The sequence below is a fragment of the Orycteropus afer genome, unplaced genomic scaffold (assembly GCF_000298275.1).
Source record: "Orycteropus afer afer isolate SDZICR_OR568_19922 unplaced genomic scaffold, OryAfe1.0 scaffold00074, whole genome shotgun sequence".
NCBI lineage: Eukaryota > Metazoa > Chordata > Mammalia > Tubulidentata > Orycteropodidae > Orycteropus > Orycteropus afer.
The window spans coordinates 1,712,668-1,727,954 of record NW_006921661.1 but is presented as its reverse complement, the minus strand read 5'-3'; the positions used below and the strand labels follow the sequence as shown (position 1 = coordinate 1,727,954).

The window sequence follows — 15,287 nt, the reverse complement described above, 5'->3', positions numbered from 1 at the left end:
TCTGTGTTAATTGGTTTCCCTTTTCTTTGTTGAAGAGGGTCTGTGCAGTCCTTCTGCCTAGTCCGCCATCTTGCCGGAACTCCACGTGAATTCTTCTTAAGTCACTAAGATTCTGACTCCATAGCATTTTTAACTCTGATTATGAAAGATCACTCAACTAAAGCCTTTGGGATTATAAAGAGCTAAGCAGTTTAGAGATGGGCACAATCAGAATCATAGTCTCTTAGAAGTGAAAAAAGAACCAGAGGACTCTGGGTCCCACCCACCAGCTGAGAGGAGTTCACTGGGACAGCTTCTTAGAGAGCTGGTCATCCAGCCTTTGCTCTTCATGCCCTGAGGATTGTAAGAATGTCTTATGAATGGCAACCTGCTGCCTTAGACCTATTACTGACTCTGAAACAATGCCAGATTTGTTGCTCTGTGATGAGGTCTTGCTATGAGGCCTGTTAGGCCTCTCTTACAAAGTATGAGTTTCAGGCTTGCAGGGACTGAATGGACAGAGTCATCCTTGCCTCATCCTAAAATATCCTGTGAACAAACATGACCCAGCAGCAACTTGACAGCAGCTCTGTTTTGGGTTCTAGTATCCTAACTCCCATCACCTGCAGACAAACCTAGCAAGGCACTTCCCCATCCAAGTCCTGGAATCTCTGAGGAAACTGAGTCCTTGTTTGTATACCCAATATTCTGATACTGCCCAACTCCACAGAGCGCCTACTCTGCATGTTCTACAGCCACATGCTCAAAGGCCAGATAGCTCAAGTTATAGACAACGGGAAAGGATGCCCAGGTAGCTGTAAACCAAGATATACCACTAATCCTGTAGGCTAGGTCTGCTGGAGTGCTTGGCTGCTACTTAAAACCTATATACAGTGTACAACAAGATCTCGGACCAGAATCTTGTGGCTCCTCCCCTACCCCAACCAAAAAACCCAAATAAACCAGAAAGTTTAAAATCAAGTAACAGCTGAACTGCTGGAAGGAAATTTAGCAGTCATATGATCTAATCCCTTTCCCTAATTTGATGCTTTAGTCTCTGCTAGGGAATCACCATCAAGTGGCCATTCAGTTACTATTTGCATACTTCAGTGATGCGGAGCTTGCTATACAAAGGATGGTCTCATCTTTGGTGAGCTCTGAAGGTTAGACAGTTTTTTTTTTTTTTTTTTTGGATGAGCCTGGGTCCCTCTTATATTCCTTTATTCCCAGGACTTGGTTCTACCTGCTGGGCTGACTTCAAACTAGTCTGTTCCTTCTGCCCTTTGACAGTCCTTCAAGTCTTGGAAACAGTGATCCTGTCTGGCTGTCACTCCTTGGCTGAGGCATCTCTTTGGCAAATAGACTTTTAGCTTTTACTTTTAGGGTGCATTTCCAGGCCTGTCCTCATCTTGCTTTTCTGGATAGAGATCTCCTCTATCAAAGTGGACGATTCAAACTTCACCTCTTCATCACAACCTTACCCAGTTAGAACTGGCACTCCTCCCCCTGGCTTCCCATAGCACCATGTACATTCCCTCTTATAGCCCACATCACATTGTATTACAATGACTCATTTAGCTCTCTGGCACAGGAACATTATTTGCATCCTCCCATTCTTCCTAGAACCTAGCCAAGTGCTTGAGGGTTAAAAGTTTAGAGAATGAATGCAAGAGGGGCACTGCTAACATCTTCTGAACTAACCATCCACTATACCCTCTAAATCCTTTCTTTGGCTGTTACTGCAAGTCAACCCCACTTTCACCTGCATAGTTGGTTTTGGACATCCTAATGCAGGCCCTCACCCTTATCCCTGACAAATCTACCTTGTGGAATTAGGTCCATTTATCTAGCTTGCTCTTCCCTCCTCTAGAAAAGCTGCAAGGATTTTGCACTGAACTTTCCTGTCCTTGTACCAAATCCTGCTCCTGGAAGATGGCATCCCCAGATTCAGGTCTTCAAGTTCCACATCTCTTCTGTCCTTTGCAGAAATTCTTTATCTTCTTTGTCTGCTCCTCACTCAGTCCATTCCGGGGCTTGCTAGAGGGAGGTTGGCCCCACCATTCTTCAGTAAGTACTGATAGAGAAACACCAGTGAAGTTGTTTATTTTGAACAAAGAGTTCAGGATTTGGCTTTCCAGGAGAATATCTATGGTTTTGGGGAATCACCCAGAGAACAACTTTTCTGCCATAGAACTCAACAGCATCTGTGGTTTGACAGAATGCCTGTTTTTTTTTTTTTTTTTGACAGAACATTTGATAGAACCGTCAAACAGAATCTTGGCCTGCTTTATGGGCTCCGTTCATGACAGGCTGAGTGTAGGGAGGGAAGAACACAAACATGAGGCATTCTTAAGACTGTGAACAAACAGGAGCAGTTGGCCTTGCCAAGAGCTGGGGGCCCGGTCTGCTCATCTGGAGGGGAAAAGCTTCCTGTGTATATGGATGTAAACCTGATCCTAAACGGGAAGGGAGACCTGGTTCTAAGATGAAGCCCAGAGAGCTTAGGGCAAGTCTGAGCACTGGTACTTACTCCATAGGTGAGTTTACTTCACTTCTCTGGGCTTCCATTTCCTCATCTGTAAAATGAAGTTGGTGATTCTAATCACTTGGCAATGTTATTAATTAAATAGATGGGATAAGGAATGGGAAAAGCACAGTACCCCACACATTCCCTGGGCAGCATGCTCCATATAATCCCATTTTTTAATTCAATGAGCCTGAACTCCTTCTCTTGTCTGCTAGTCTTTTAATTTTTCTTCATGACTTCTATTTTCCATCTTTGTAATGATCTCTTTGGCTCACTTCTCTACTGTTGTTTTCTGTTTATGAGTCTGTTAAGATTTGAGGACTGATATTTTAGCAAGCGTGTGTGTGTGTGTGTGTGTGTGCATGCACGTGCGTGAGGGTGGGGGTGGGGTATGGGATGCTAGATGAGGCCAAGTAGCACAGTGCCAGCAATGGAGGGTGATGCATACAAAGATGAGTTAGACACAGTCCCTAAACTTACAGCCTGTTTGCATATACTGTTATCTCCAGACTATAAAGGCAGCCTTACCATTTCTCCTGGGGTATGAGAAGTAAGAAAAAAAAGGTGAGTCAAGGAAGATGGAGAGGAAAGTGGGCAAGATGTTATCCATTCCCATATAACAAACAAGGATCTTCAGACCCTAAGAAAATAAGTATTGTCTTTCTCATACATTAAGCTATATCTAGTTGGGAAGAAAATTTAAGCCTCATAATGCATTGGTAAGAACTGGTCTGAAACTCAAGCTCCAACTGGTAGAAGTCCTGGCTACAATGACATAATTTAGGAAGGTGATGTAGGAAGCATGGCTGTTGTGTGCCTTCTAGGATTCCCTATGCTCTTGAGGAACAGCAAAAATTGAAAGAGAGAACACAAACAGGAGAAATCAAAGCCTGGATATTTCAGACAGTGAACTTTTCTCAGAGACACCAAGGTTATGCCAGACTTTGGTGTGTTTTATGGATTCACCCTAATCAACCTGAACAGGGCAGGACTAATGAGTTTCATGGCAAAAAGGTTTTTTTAAAAATTTTCCCCCAAAATTTTTATTGTAATTTGAGTGAAAGTTTACAGAGCAAATTCATTTTCCATCTCGCAGTTCATACACATTTTGTTTCATGACATTGACTGCAATTCCCCACAATATAACAGCTCTCTTCCCACTTCCTCCCCATAGTTACTTCTTCTCTGTGCCCTTCTCTCTCATGCACTCTCACCCCTGAGCTATGCGAATGCTGCCCTTCTGTTTCTCATAATTGATTGCTCTAAGGGGTGTATCTACCTGATGTAAATGTTCACTATATGCCTGTCTGTTGTTTGGCTGGAAACCACAGAAGTGAGTTCAATTCCAGACGTGAAGGGTAACTAGGGGCCATAGTCTTGGGGGTCTCACCAGGCTCTATCAGACCAGTAAACCTGGTCTTTTTTATGATTTTGAGTTTTGTTCCACCTTGTTCTCCCACTCTATCCAGATCTCCTAAAAGTGGCTCTTTTCTGATGACTGTTTTGCAGCAGGTAATAATATAGTCAGAATACCTGTTGCCTATGATGCTCACATCTGCCATTTCAATACAGCAGGTAGCTCAGAACCTGAAGTAGAAAAGACTGAGGGTACCAAAGGAGATTCCTTCATGCTGTGGTAGAAGTCTGCACAGTGATGCTTCCTGGGAAGGGGTGTGTACAGGGCAGGGAGCAGTGAACTGGCCAGGCGAGACTACTCCTGAGGACTGGCCACCAACCTCTTCTGGCTGGGCCCTTCCCCACTGACATAGTGTGAGAGGAGGGAGCAGAAGGAGCTTCCCATGCCAAACTTGCCAACCTGTCTAAGAGGCATTCATGTCTACAAACAGATGAGCCTCTACTTCATTATCACCTCGGCTGGGCCATCTTCACATCTGATATTAGATTAAAGAGGTGCTAAAATCAATCAGCCTAGAGCATAATTTCCAACATGGAATGAAAATCAACCTTATGGGCCCACACATAGCCAGATGGACCATCACCACCTGATTTTATTAAAAATAGAGGAGTTGTCACCACTGACAACCTTAATATTCCACTTTCTTCTTCTCCTTTTCTCCAAAATGTTCTCATTGTCTGTCCAGCAATCATCACCTTCTCATCATTGAATAATGTATAATTTTAATAAACAGCTAATATTTATTGTATACTTACAATGTGCTAGACACTAAAAATAATCATAATGGGAAAGGAACTAAGAATTTTTGAATGCCTACTATGTGACAATGCTTCCCCATCCATTATATCATTTAGTTTTCACAACCAATTGTGTGAGAGAGAATATTATTAAGACCATTTAACAGATGAATAAATTGAAGCTTAGAGAGGTGACATTTGTTCAAGGACACATAGCTAATGAATAGAAGAGCTGTATCTATTGTTGTTGTTGTTGTTAGGTGTCATTGAGTCATCTCCAACTCAGCAGCCTTCTGTACAACAGAACAAAACACTGCCCGGTCTTGTGCCAGCCTCATGATCCTTGCCATATCTAAGCCCATCGTTGTAGCCACCATGTCAATATACCTTGTTGAGGGCCTTCCCCTTTTTCATTGATCCTCCACTTTACCAAGCATGATATCCTTCTCCAGAGAATAGTCCCTCTGACAACACGACCAAAGTAGGTGAGACGAAGCCTGAAGCTTTATTTCATTCTATTGGTAGTTCTCTGAGGAATTTAAACATCAGAATTCTGGCATCATTCAATAGCAGGCTGACAGTCACTTTCATAGACTACGTGGCTGCAGGATGGAAACCACACAACAAGAATGGCTAAGATGTCTGGAGTAAACTGGCTGTACAAAGTGGTCCATGTGACTGTATTTTATATCATAAGGCATGGAGCAGGATAAAATGCATAAAGTACTCTACACTTACTCTGACAACCAAATGAGAAGGAAGAGTTTAATCTATGTTGTTGTTGTTATGCACCGTTGAGTCAGACCTGACTCATAGCGACCCCTCCTTGGTTTTCCGAGGCAGTATCACTATGGAAGTAGATTGCCCAATCTTCCTTCTGAGGAGTGGTTGGTGGGTTTGAACCACCAGCCTTCTGGTTAGCAGTCAACTGCCTTAGGCACTACGCTACCAGAGCTGCCATAGTCAAAGGGATTTAGGCCAGAGTCAGATAAAAGGTCATACAGTTAGTGAGCTGCAGAGATAAACATCTGAATTCAAGTTCTCAGAATCTAAGACCCATTCTTTTTTCATGTAACTACTCTAAAGAAAGGCCATGAGAGCAGGGAGGCCAGACAAGCAGAGGCTGCACATTCTCTGGTCCAAAAAAGGTCTCCTACCTGCCATCTTGCCTGCTGATTGTGTATCCAAAGAGGGGGTTATTGACAAAACTGATGTTCACACCAACCAGTGGGGTCCCATCTGATGTCATCACTTGACCACGAATGACACACGCATGCCTGTGGGAAGAGAAAAGAGAATAATGTGATCTATCTTTTATGTTCAAAGCTTGGCTGGCAAAGAACCCCTGGAGATCAGAATACAGAAGGCAAGTCACATGGGCACATCTTGTATCCAGGGGCTCATGATGTTCACTCAAGATAAATGATAAGCTTTTTTTTTTTTTTTTAAATTTTGCATATCGCCTCAAATTAAGGCATCAACATTCCCTCAAGAGAACTACTATTAGGAAGAATTCTCAAGTATCTCATTCCTGGTTGTTTTCTAAAGATACTATATTATGCTCTAATGAGATAAAGCTGATGCCAGAGGGCAGTACAGTGTGGTTATTTGTGTAGATTTTGGAATCAGGTGACCTGGGTTCAAATCCCAGCTCTTGTACTTCCTAGCTCTCTGAACTTGCTCTTTTACTGTCTGTGTTTTCATCCCAGTACAGAGTAAACTCCAGAGTGGCTGTCATTGTCACTAATAGTTTCATTGGAAGTGAATATACAAGGAAGTGAACAAAGTAGAGTATACTTTCTCTCATCTGGCATTAGAGACAGGAGAAGGGCAGAAGAGTAGAACCTGTCACCTCTCCCAGTATCCCCCTTCCCTGTTCTGTAGTCTCTCTCTTTTCATCTATATTGTAGACAACGCACCATCTGTTTTCCCCACACTTGCCAGGTTGTTTAAAGCCTCTGTGCCTGTGCAGTGATCTTCCATCTGCTTAGAACGACATTCTTGTACCCCTTTCCCAATATTCTCATCCTTTAAGACCCAGATGAAAATGATGCCTCTTCCCTGAAGCTTTTCTTTATGCCCCTTATCAGAACTAATCACTCTGTCCCCCAAACCTAACATAAACACCATGACACCCTACCATACCACATATGTTTTTTCTTCTGCGTTACATTGTGAGCTCTTTGAGACTATGGCCAAGAGTTTTCTTTTTCCTTTAATTCCTCTCCATACTACATAGACTATGCCTAACAAGTTCCATGTCATTGTTAAAAAATGGTGGATTGAGCAAATAAGTTAGGACAATTAGAGATCATCTACAATAATGTTTCTCAAATATTTTATAAACCTTTTTAACAGATACAAAAAGGTCCTGGGGCAGCATCTGACCTCCTCTAACATCACAAGGGAGAAGACGGATCAAGGTCAACAGCCTAAGGCAGACATACGCCACCCTCCAACTTTCTTGCCAATTCTGACACCAACTGTTCTTCTCATGGCTCTACTTCTTTGCTGGGTTCAATAATTTGTTATAAGGGCCACAAAGAACTCACAGACCATACTTATGATTATGTGATTTATTAGGGAAGTTACAATTCAGGATCAGAAACAACTCAGGACGTAGTTCTTCATTCAGGGCAGCTTCTTCTCAGCTGTGCCGTAGGTATACTTCTCTCTGGCCTTTAGAGCCTGGGCCTTGCAGCCTCTTGGCCTCTGCCCTGCTTGGGCAAGTGTTACAAAGCTCTTTTAGCTCTGCAAATAGGTACCCAGAAAAGCACCCTACTCTGCCAGTAAACCTGCCCTAAAACACTCAGCTTTCTCACTCCATGGGCCGGGAAGCCCATTGCTCTCTCATGCTGGTCTCTGCTACAGCAGTTTCTCTGCCATTGCTTCTCATAATCTAATGATGTCTCACCATCTCAGAAAAGTGTTACATCTCTCTCTCTGTCTTCTGCATCAGGTCATGGATGTTTAGCACAGGGATCTTGGTTCCAAAGGTCACAGTCCACTCCTGACTCTTCTTTCTTGATGGTAGTGAGATCCCCTTTTCTACCTCTGGGATGGCTCAATTTAAGCCTGTTGTTGTTATGTACCATCGAGTCGGACCTGACTCATAGCGACCTCTCCTTGGGTTTCTGAGGCAGTATCACTACGGAAGTAGATTGCCCCATCTTCCTTCTGAGGAGTGGATGGTGGGTTTGAACTGCCAGCCTTCTGGTTAGCAGTCAAGTGCTTTAGGCACTATGTTACCAGAGCTCCCACAATTAAGCCTAGCCGATGGCAAAACTGACCATTCCCCATGTTAGGGTTACATACACCTTATTTGCATGGTTCAGCCTCCACAAGGATATCATGTACCTTATTTATATTATTAGCAAGCTAGCCAATCACCTTGGTGGGCCACAAGTACTTACATTTGCATAGTCTCACTCAGTTATGTGATAGGAGTCATTAAGACAATGGCTAGAAAGGCCATGTTAAATAATTCCTGTACTGCAGCAGATGACATTTTATAAGGACTCTGAGATGGAAAAGAAATAAAAAGATCTGTTCTAGATGAAGTAGAGGTGGGGAGCCTTTTTCCCCTTGCAGGGATTCTGAAGGCAACTCTATGGAATCTTGGTCTCTAGAGAAGTCAGTTAGAAAATCACTGAATGAGTGGAACCCCCCATCATTTTCTGAAGAGGAAACTGATTCAGAGAGCTTATATTATTTGCCCAGTGTCACACATGGAGGTCATGGCAGAACCAGGCTTTGAATCAGGGCCTCTCAACTCTGGGTCCAATGCTCTAGATGAATCTGTTTACCACTGACAATGGGTGAACATGAAGGAGCTCACAGGTATCAAAGTCCTAAGGTACTGGAAGAAAGCTCTCATTGATAGAACAAATATAAGGTAAAAATGTAGGCTCTGCTGTCTCTATATCTTTCTCTATTAACCTCATTCTAAAGGCTTTTTTTTTTCCCCCCCACCTGGCTCAGGGAAGAGCTACCAATGAGCCCATGGGCTTTCATAAAAAAGCCCCTGTTTTATTATCTACCTTCTTAGAGTGATAAACTTTTCTCTGTTTGACAAGAAAAGCAATTAACACTAGGCTTGTAAGCAGCTGGTCTCACCAGTGTCAGCTTGTCCTTTCAGAAGGTAAGAACAACTACCCACAATGCACCAAACTCCTCACCCCCACTCCACCCTACTTCACCTCACTACACACAATCTGGTTAATGCTAATTCAGTCAGTGGTTTCCTTCCGAGGCCCTTGGTCTAAATGCAATTACATGGCAAACAAGTTAAGCGGGTAAGGCTCAGCAAAGACTCTCAGTCCTGCTCTGAAGGTCTCTCAATATATTTATGTGAAATTATCTTTCTGCTAATGGGAAAGATTTATTCCAGCAATTGTATTCAGATGGTATTGAGAGATGCTTTCTTTAATGGAGGAAAATTGAATTTCTTATTGCTGGAACTTTGTCCTTCTAGAGAATTACTAACAGATCTCATCTCCTGGTGCTGGCTACTATCCAGCCTTCTCCTCACATATGCGCCTTCAGATTCTGCCTGGACAATAACCAGCCCTCTGGGGATGATTTCCTTTTTGGGACTGCCCTGGCTGCTGCCCCTCAAACACATGTGGGGCAGCCTCCTCTGATTGATCTCTCTTTGGGGACTTCTTGATAATTGGGAGACACTAAATCAGCACTGCTTGGCTCTCATATAGCCTCAACTTCAGCAAGCCAGAGCAGATGTAATTTTAGCCCAGGCTCCTGTGGATTGCTTTGGATTCTGAAGATTAAGTTGACTCCCAGTGCCCCTGCAGGCCATAGAGGCCTCTTGCCAAAAAAGGCATTGGCTCAGGAATTAAGTCCTGCAGAAAAACACTTCCATCTTCCTTCCGTCTGACTATGATTTTCTGTTGCCAACAAAGCCCAGTTCACCATATATAGGCTTCTAGGACAAAGGAAGGGGGAAGTCTGCTCTGGGGAGGCCTCTTAGATTTGTCTGCTGCCACATGCTTTTGGTCCAGGGAGGTTTGAAAAGATGTGAGTGCTGGGCTACCTAATGCTTTCTTTCTTCATCAGTTGATTTAATTGATACCACCAGTAGTGTGCTGGTAAATATGTAACAACTGGCTAAAAAAGAAGAAAAGAAAAGATAAAGTGCCCTAATTTGTAGTGTTTCCCTATTTCTGTGGTGAAGGTAGTGCAGGGCTGGGCAGTTTTGTTATGTGTGCTGAGTCACTGAGTTGGAATTGAATTGACGTTACCTAGCTCTGGTAGCATAGTGCCTAAGGCACTTGACTGTTAACCAGAAGTCTGGCAGTTCAAACCCACCAGCCACTCCTCAGAAGGAAGACTGGGCAATCTACTTCTGTAGAGATTGTTGTTGTTGTTGTTGTTGTTTGCCATTGAGTCGGCCCCGACTCATAGCGACCCCTCCTTGGGTTTCCGAGGCAGTATCATTACGGAAGTAGGATTGCCCAACCTTCCTTCCGAGGAGTGGCTGGTAGGTTTGAACCGCCAGCCTTCTGGTGAGCAGACCACCTTGGAAACCCAAGGAGGGGTCGCCATGAGTCAAAATCAACTCAACAGCAGTGAGTTTTCTTTTTTTAATGTTTAATAATTGGATTGCAAGATTCTTTAATAGTCAGCTCTTGTGAGCTTATATAAGCTGACTTCTGCACATCAATGGACCAATGACCCCACACTAAGGGTCAGGCACTCGCTCAATAGGGGATGTGGCAAAGAAATGGTTGCCATACTGTGAAATTCCATAATGGAAGACTGCCTTAGTGAGACCCAACTAAAATGGGAGAACAGATCATTGTCACCAACTTGGCTTCCTAACTGGCTCATATGATCCTCTTATCACTGGTCCTATATTTGATGTGTTTTTGTTTCCCTTGGTCACTGTCCCAGCATAATGGAGTGTTAGAATGTTATTTTCTACTCATCTAGAGTCCCATCTAACCTGTCATCACCTCAGTAAGGCTGTCACTAACTCCTTCTAGCACAATTAATCACTCCCTCCTCTGGGATTCTCCACATCTTAGGAGTATCTTTCCATTACTGAGGCCATCATATATCATTCACATTTACATAGCTATCTTACAAGCTTATATTTGAGTCAGAGGAGGGCTGGGACTACATTTCAGGGTAGTTAGTGTAAGCAGGAAAGGGGCCCTGATGGTGCAATGGTTAAGCGCTTGACTGATAACCAAAAGATTGGCAGTTGGAACCCACCAGCATTTCCTCAGGAAAAAAGGCCTGGCAAGCTCCTGTAACAATTACAACTTTGGAAACCCTGTGGGCTAGTTCAACTCTATCCTACATATTTGCTGTGAGTCAGGACTGACTTGATGGCACACAACAACAACAGGGTAAGCACGGGCTATTGATTCCAGAGTGTTTGTTCAGTAAAAAAAAAATCAAGTAACTGAAGCTTGGAGAGAAGTGACTTGCTCAGAGTCACACAGCAAGAACTTAGTCACACAGCAAGAACTCAATTGGTTGAGTTGACACTCAAAGCTAGGTCTTCTTACTTCTAAGTCCTTACTCTTTCTACTGTGTTATATACTGCAGTCACAAAAATTAACTTTAATTAAACAAACTGGCATCGTGTTAGGTGTTGGAGTTACAGAAATGCATGTTATGGTCCCTAATTACTTGCTCACAAAAGCCAATGAGAAATGCCCTGGTGTAGTTTTCTCTGACACCAATGAGTCAACACATGGGTTTGGCATATGTCAGGCAGCTGGGATACAAAACAAGCAATTAGGCTGGGAGCACTGTGCCAGGAGGGAGCACTTGTGCCAGACCATGGGGGATGTCAAACATACTGGCCTTAGACCAACTATACACTCAGGGCTTGACTGAGGTGCCCCCTGTTGATGCCAGTATGGGGAGGATCTGCCTGACTGCTCCTTGAGGACAGAGGCCAGGTTTGGGATCAAGAGAGGAAACTGTTGGAGAGAGAGAGACCACTTAAAACAGAATCAAATAAAAAAGCAACCTCAAGTTCACTGAGAGAAATAACGGGTATGGTGAGAAGAGCTCTGGGCAAGGAGTCAGAGTTCCTAGTTCTGACCCTATTATTAAGTAAATAAATGACCTTGGATAGTCACCTCACCTCTCTGGACTTCCATTTCCTCACCAGCCATTGCCATTTAAACCATCTTTACATGTACAATTCAGTGACAGTATTTCCAATCCTCATGTTGTACAACCGTCACCACTAGCTGTTTCCAAAATTTTTCATCACTCTTAACAGCAACTCGGTTTTCCTTAAGCAATAACACTCTACTTCTCCTTACCACCTGCCGTTAGTAACCACTAATAAACTTTCATCTCCCCGCATTTGCCTGTTCCAGATACCTCATGTAAGTGGGATCATACAATATTTATTCTTTTGTGTCTCACTTTATTTCCCTTAGTATAATGTTTTCAAGGTTCATCCATGTGGTAGCATGTATCAGACCTTCCTTTCTCTCTATGGCTCAATCATATTCTATTGCTGTATGTAAACATTTTTGAATATGCTATTTTGATGTACATATGTTTATTTATAAATCTTACATGTGTGCTACCATTATTAGGTAATATATTAGATAATATTATTAGCTATAGTGGTATAATATATATTTGCTGTAAAGTTTAATGGATTCAAATTCATATTTCAAATAGTCTTCTTGATAATTTTGAATTATTTTGTTTACCGTTGTTAGAATCTTCATAATGTTGAATCTTTTGGTTAACTTTTTGTTAGGCCCTTGACAATAATAAATTTTTTGGTTAACTTTTTGTTGGATACGAACTACTTGAGACCATTACTGTTTTTAATGAGAGATCACTATTATTTTTATCCTCACACTGTGGTTGAGAAGACTTTGTCCTAGAAGTAGGAGAAGTGTCAGCTGTGCCATTTTCTTGTTTATTGTACTTGCACTGTTAGTATTATCTTAAACCTATAGCTACTTTAGGACCTCTGTTGGCGTAGTGCCTAAGGCATTTGACTGCTAACCAGAAGGCTGGCAGTTCAAGCCCACCAGGCACTCCTCAGAAGGAAGGTTGGGCAATCTACTTCCATAGTGATACCGCCCAAGGAGGGGTTGCTATGAGTCAGATCTGACACAATGGCAGTGAGTTGAGTTGTTATAGCTACTTTGCAGGAATCTTTTCAAGTCACTTAAGCACTTCATGAATACCTTTGGTTAAAACTAGGTTTTATGAATATGTATACACATAGAGTTATGGTGTAATACACTAGAACTAGTGGGAGTTCAGTGTCCATCTCTCTATGGAATGGATCCCAGTCTCCATTAGATACTGTACGTGGGACCAGACATGTTACCAGCTAACGCTGGGATGAGGAAACAAATTAATGAAAATCCAGTACTCCATAGAAGTATAACATTCCTTATTTCCTATTTTTTAAGGTAAAAGTAAATATGGACCACCTTGGACACCCACCTTGTGACCACTGTACTGTATTAGAGTTACAATGGTATGTGCCTGATGATTTCTTTTATGAAATAAACTGTAATATGCTATGTATTATTATATTCAAAAGCCAACTCCTTGTAGTACTTCATTCTCTATAGCTTATTTTGATGTTCTTCCTGTGTTTAATATGTATGCCTTTCAATGGCCTTAGGCCAAAAACAATACAACTTGATAAATCTATCACTTAACTTTTAATATTGCTGACTTACTGGAGGCCAGGGAGTTGGATTAGATCTTCTCTTGAGGAATCTTGCAAATCTAAGGTTCCTAACTCTCCAAACTTTATCCTTGCCACTGCTCTTTTACCATGTCATAGTGCTATGCAGGTCATTTTCTGCAGAATCCCATTGTTTCCATCAAAACATATAAGGCTCTACAAGAACTGACAGCTGCCTATCTCTTCAGCTCCAGCCCCATTTTTCCCTTCTCACACCCTGTGTGGCAACCATGTTGAGTTACTTCTATCCTTGCCTTGTCATGTCTCTCTGCTTTAGTCTGTGCTGTTTCATCTGCCTACAAGGTCTTTTCTCCTCATTCCTACTTATCTTTGCTTTCAGAGCTGCTTCCTCAGTGAAGCTCTTCTTTCCCCAGTACAAAAGAGTCAGTCCCTTCTTTGTACTCCCAAAGCATAACGTATTTTCCCAGTAAAATGCATGTATTAGTTCACTTATCTTCCTTTCTAGACTGTGAGTTCTTCAAGGGCCATAATCATGACTTTTTCATGTCTCTAACTCCAGTGCTCAATATAAGAGTAGGTATATACTACAAACTTAATAAATGTTAAGAAATAAATGCATATCATCAATCATATAAACTAATGGAAGATGATGGGAGAAAAAAAATATGAATGCAGTTATTTCAGATACACTAAAGTAAAAAAAAGAAAAGATTTTATATGGGTTGAGGAAAGAGAGGCTTAGACAAAATCTGGTAAATGAAAAGAGGGTTCAGTTATTGGAAGTTTAATTAAGCACCTTTCATGTGCTATACACAGTGTTGGGTGGTAGGGATGATATTTACTTACCCATTTCTTATTTACTTTTGGAAACTATATGAGAGAAAGGCCCTATATCTATTTTTATTTTCCAGTGTATTTTAGCAAGTACTGAATACATAATTGTTAAATAGGTAATAAGAAATTAGATATAGTCCCTACTTCTAAGAAACTCACCTTCTAGTAGAAACATAACTTATTAAGATTCCTTGGGTGCGGAAATAAAGCTACTAGAATGGAATAAAAATGGGAGCTACCTACTAAATCATTGCAGTGTGACACAAAAACATCCCTAGTTAGACTAAACCTCTGGACTCAGTCCAACTGCCTAACTCCTGTCTTTCCATTTGTAATTGGGCTTAGTTTAGGCTCCACCAAAGGCTTTCAGATCATTTGCTGAGAACATAGAATAAACATCAGGGGGAAGTGCTTCAGTTCATTACAGAAAGAAAGCTTTTCCTCTCAGACTATTTTATGTACATTTGGGAAAAGGGAAGAAGAAATCCACAGACTCCTTTACAGAAGTTTAATTTTTAAGGTGGAAGGACCTTCAAGATGACTGAGCCCGAGTCTCTCATTTTACCAGTGTAGGGTATCTCTAGAGATGGGGTAGCACTGCCCCTCCATCACCCATTGAGGCTAGGGTACCAAAAGGTCTTCTCTGATGTTCTAAACACCACAAGGAGCCATCCAGTGATAAGATGACCTGGCAACAACCAGTGTCTTCAGATACCTTTGGCTGTGCCTCCTTTAGAGGCCAGTTACTAGAAGCCATCATTCTGTGAACTCCTAGCTTTATGTAGTTTTTGAGTTCCTTCAGACTGTAACCTCAGACTTCAAACTGGAGCATTAGGTCCCAGGCTGCAGCCCCAACAACTTAAATCTGTGGGCAACCCTGGCTGCTGAATGCTGCATGTTTAGGCCTAAATCCTCTCCTAAGGAATTCTCTACCAAAACCAAACCAAACTCATTGCTGTCGAGTCGGATTCGACTCATAGCGACCCCTCCTTGGGTTTTTGAGGCAGTATCATTGTGGAAGTAGATTGCCCCATCTTCCTTCTGAGGAGTGGCTGGTGGGTTTGAACCACCAGCCTTCTGGTTAGCAGTCAAATGCTTTAGGCACTATGCTACCAGAGCTCC

At 42.2% G+C, this 15,287-nt stretch overlaps 1 protein-coding gene across 1 annotated transcript in view; it reads right to left on the bottom strand.

Moving 5' to 3' along the window:
- The window catches only part of TENM4 (teneurin transmembrane protein 4), a 562,032-nt gene that overhangs the window by 111,958 nt on the left and 434,787 nt on the right, over positions 1-15,287 (bottom strand). The window contains exons 16-17 of the mRNA XM_007941024.2: positions 5,818-5,937; positions 4,119-4,167 (exon numbers count right to left, since the gene is read on the bottom strand). Coding sequence (XP_007939215.1) covers positions 4,119-4,167; positions 5,818-5,937 — 169 coding nt within the window. The remainder of the gene's footprint in view (positions 1-4,118; positions 4,168-5,817; positions 5,938-15,287) is intronic.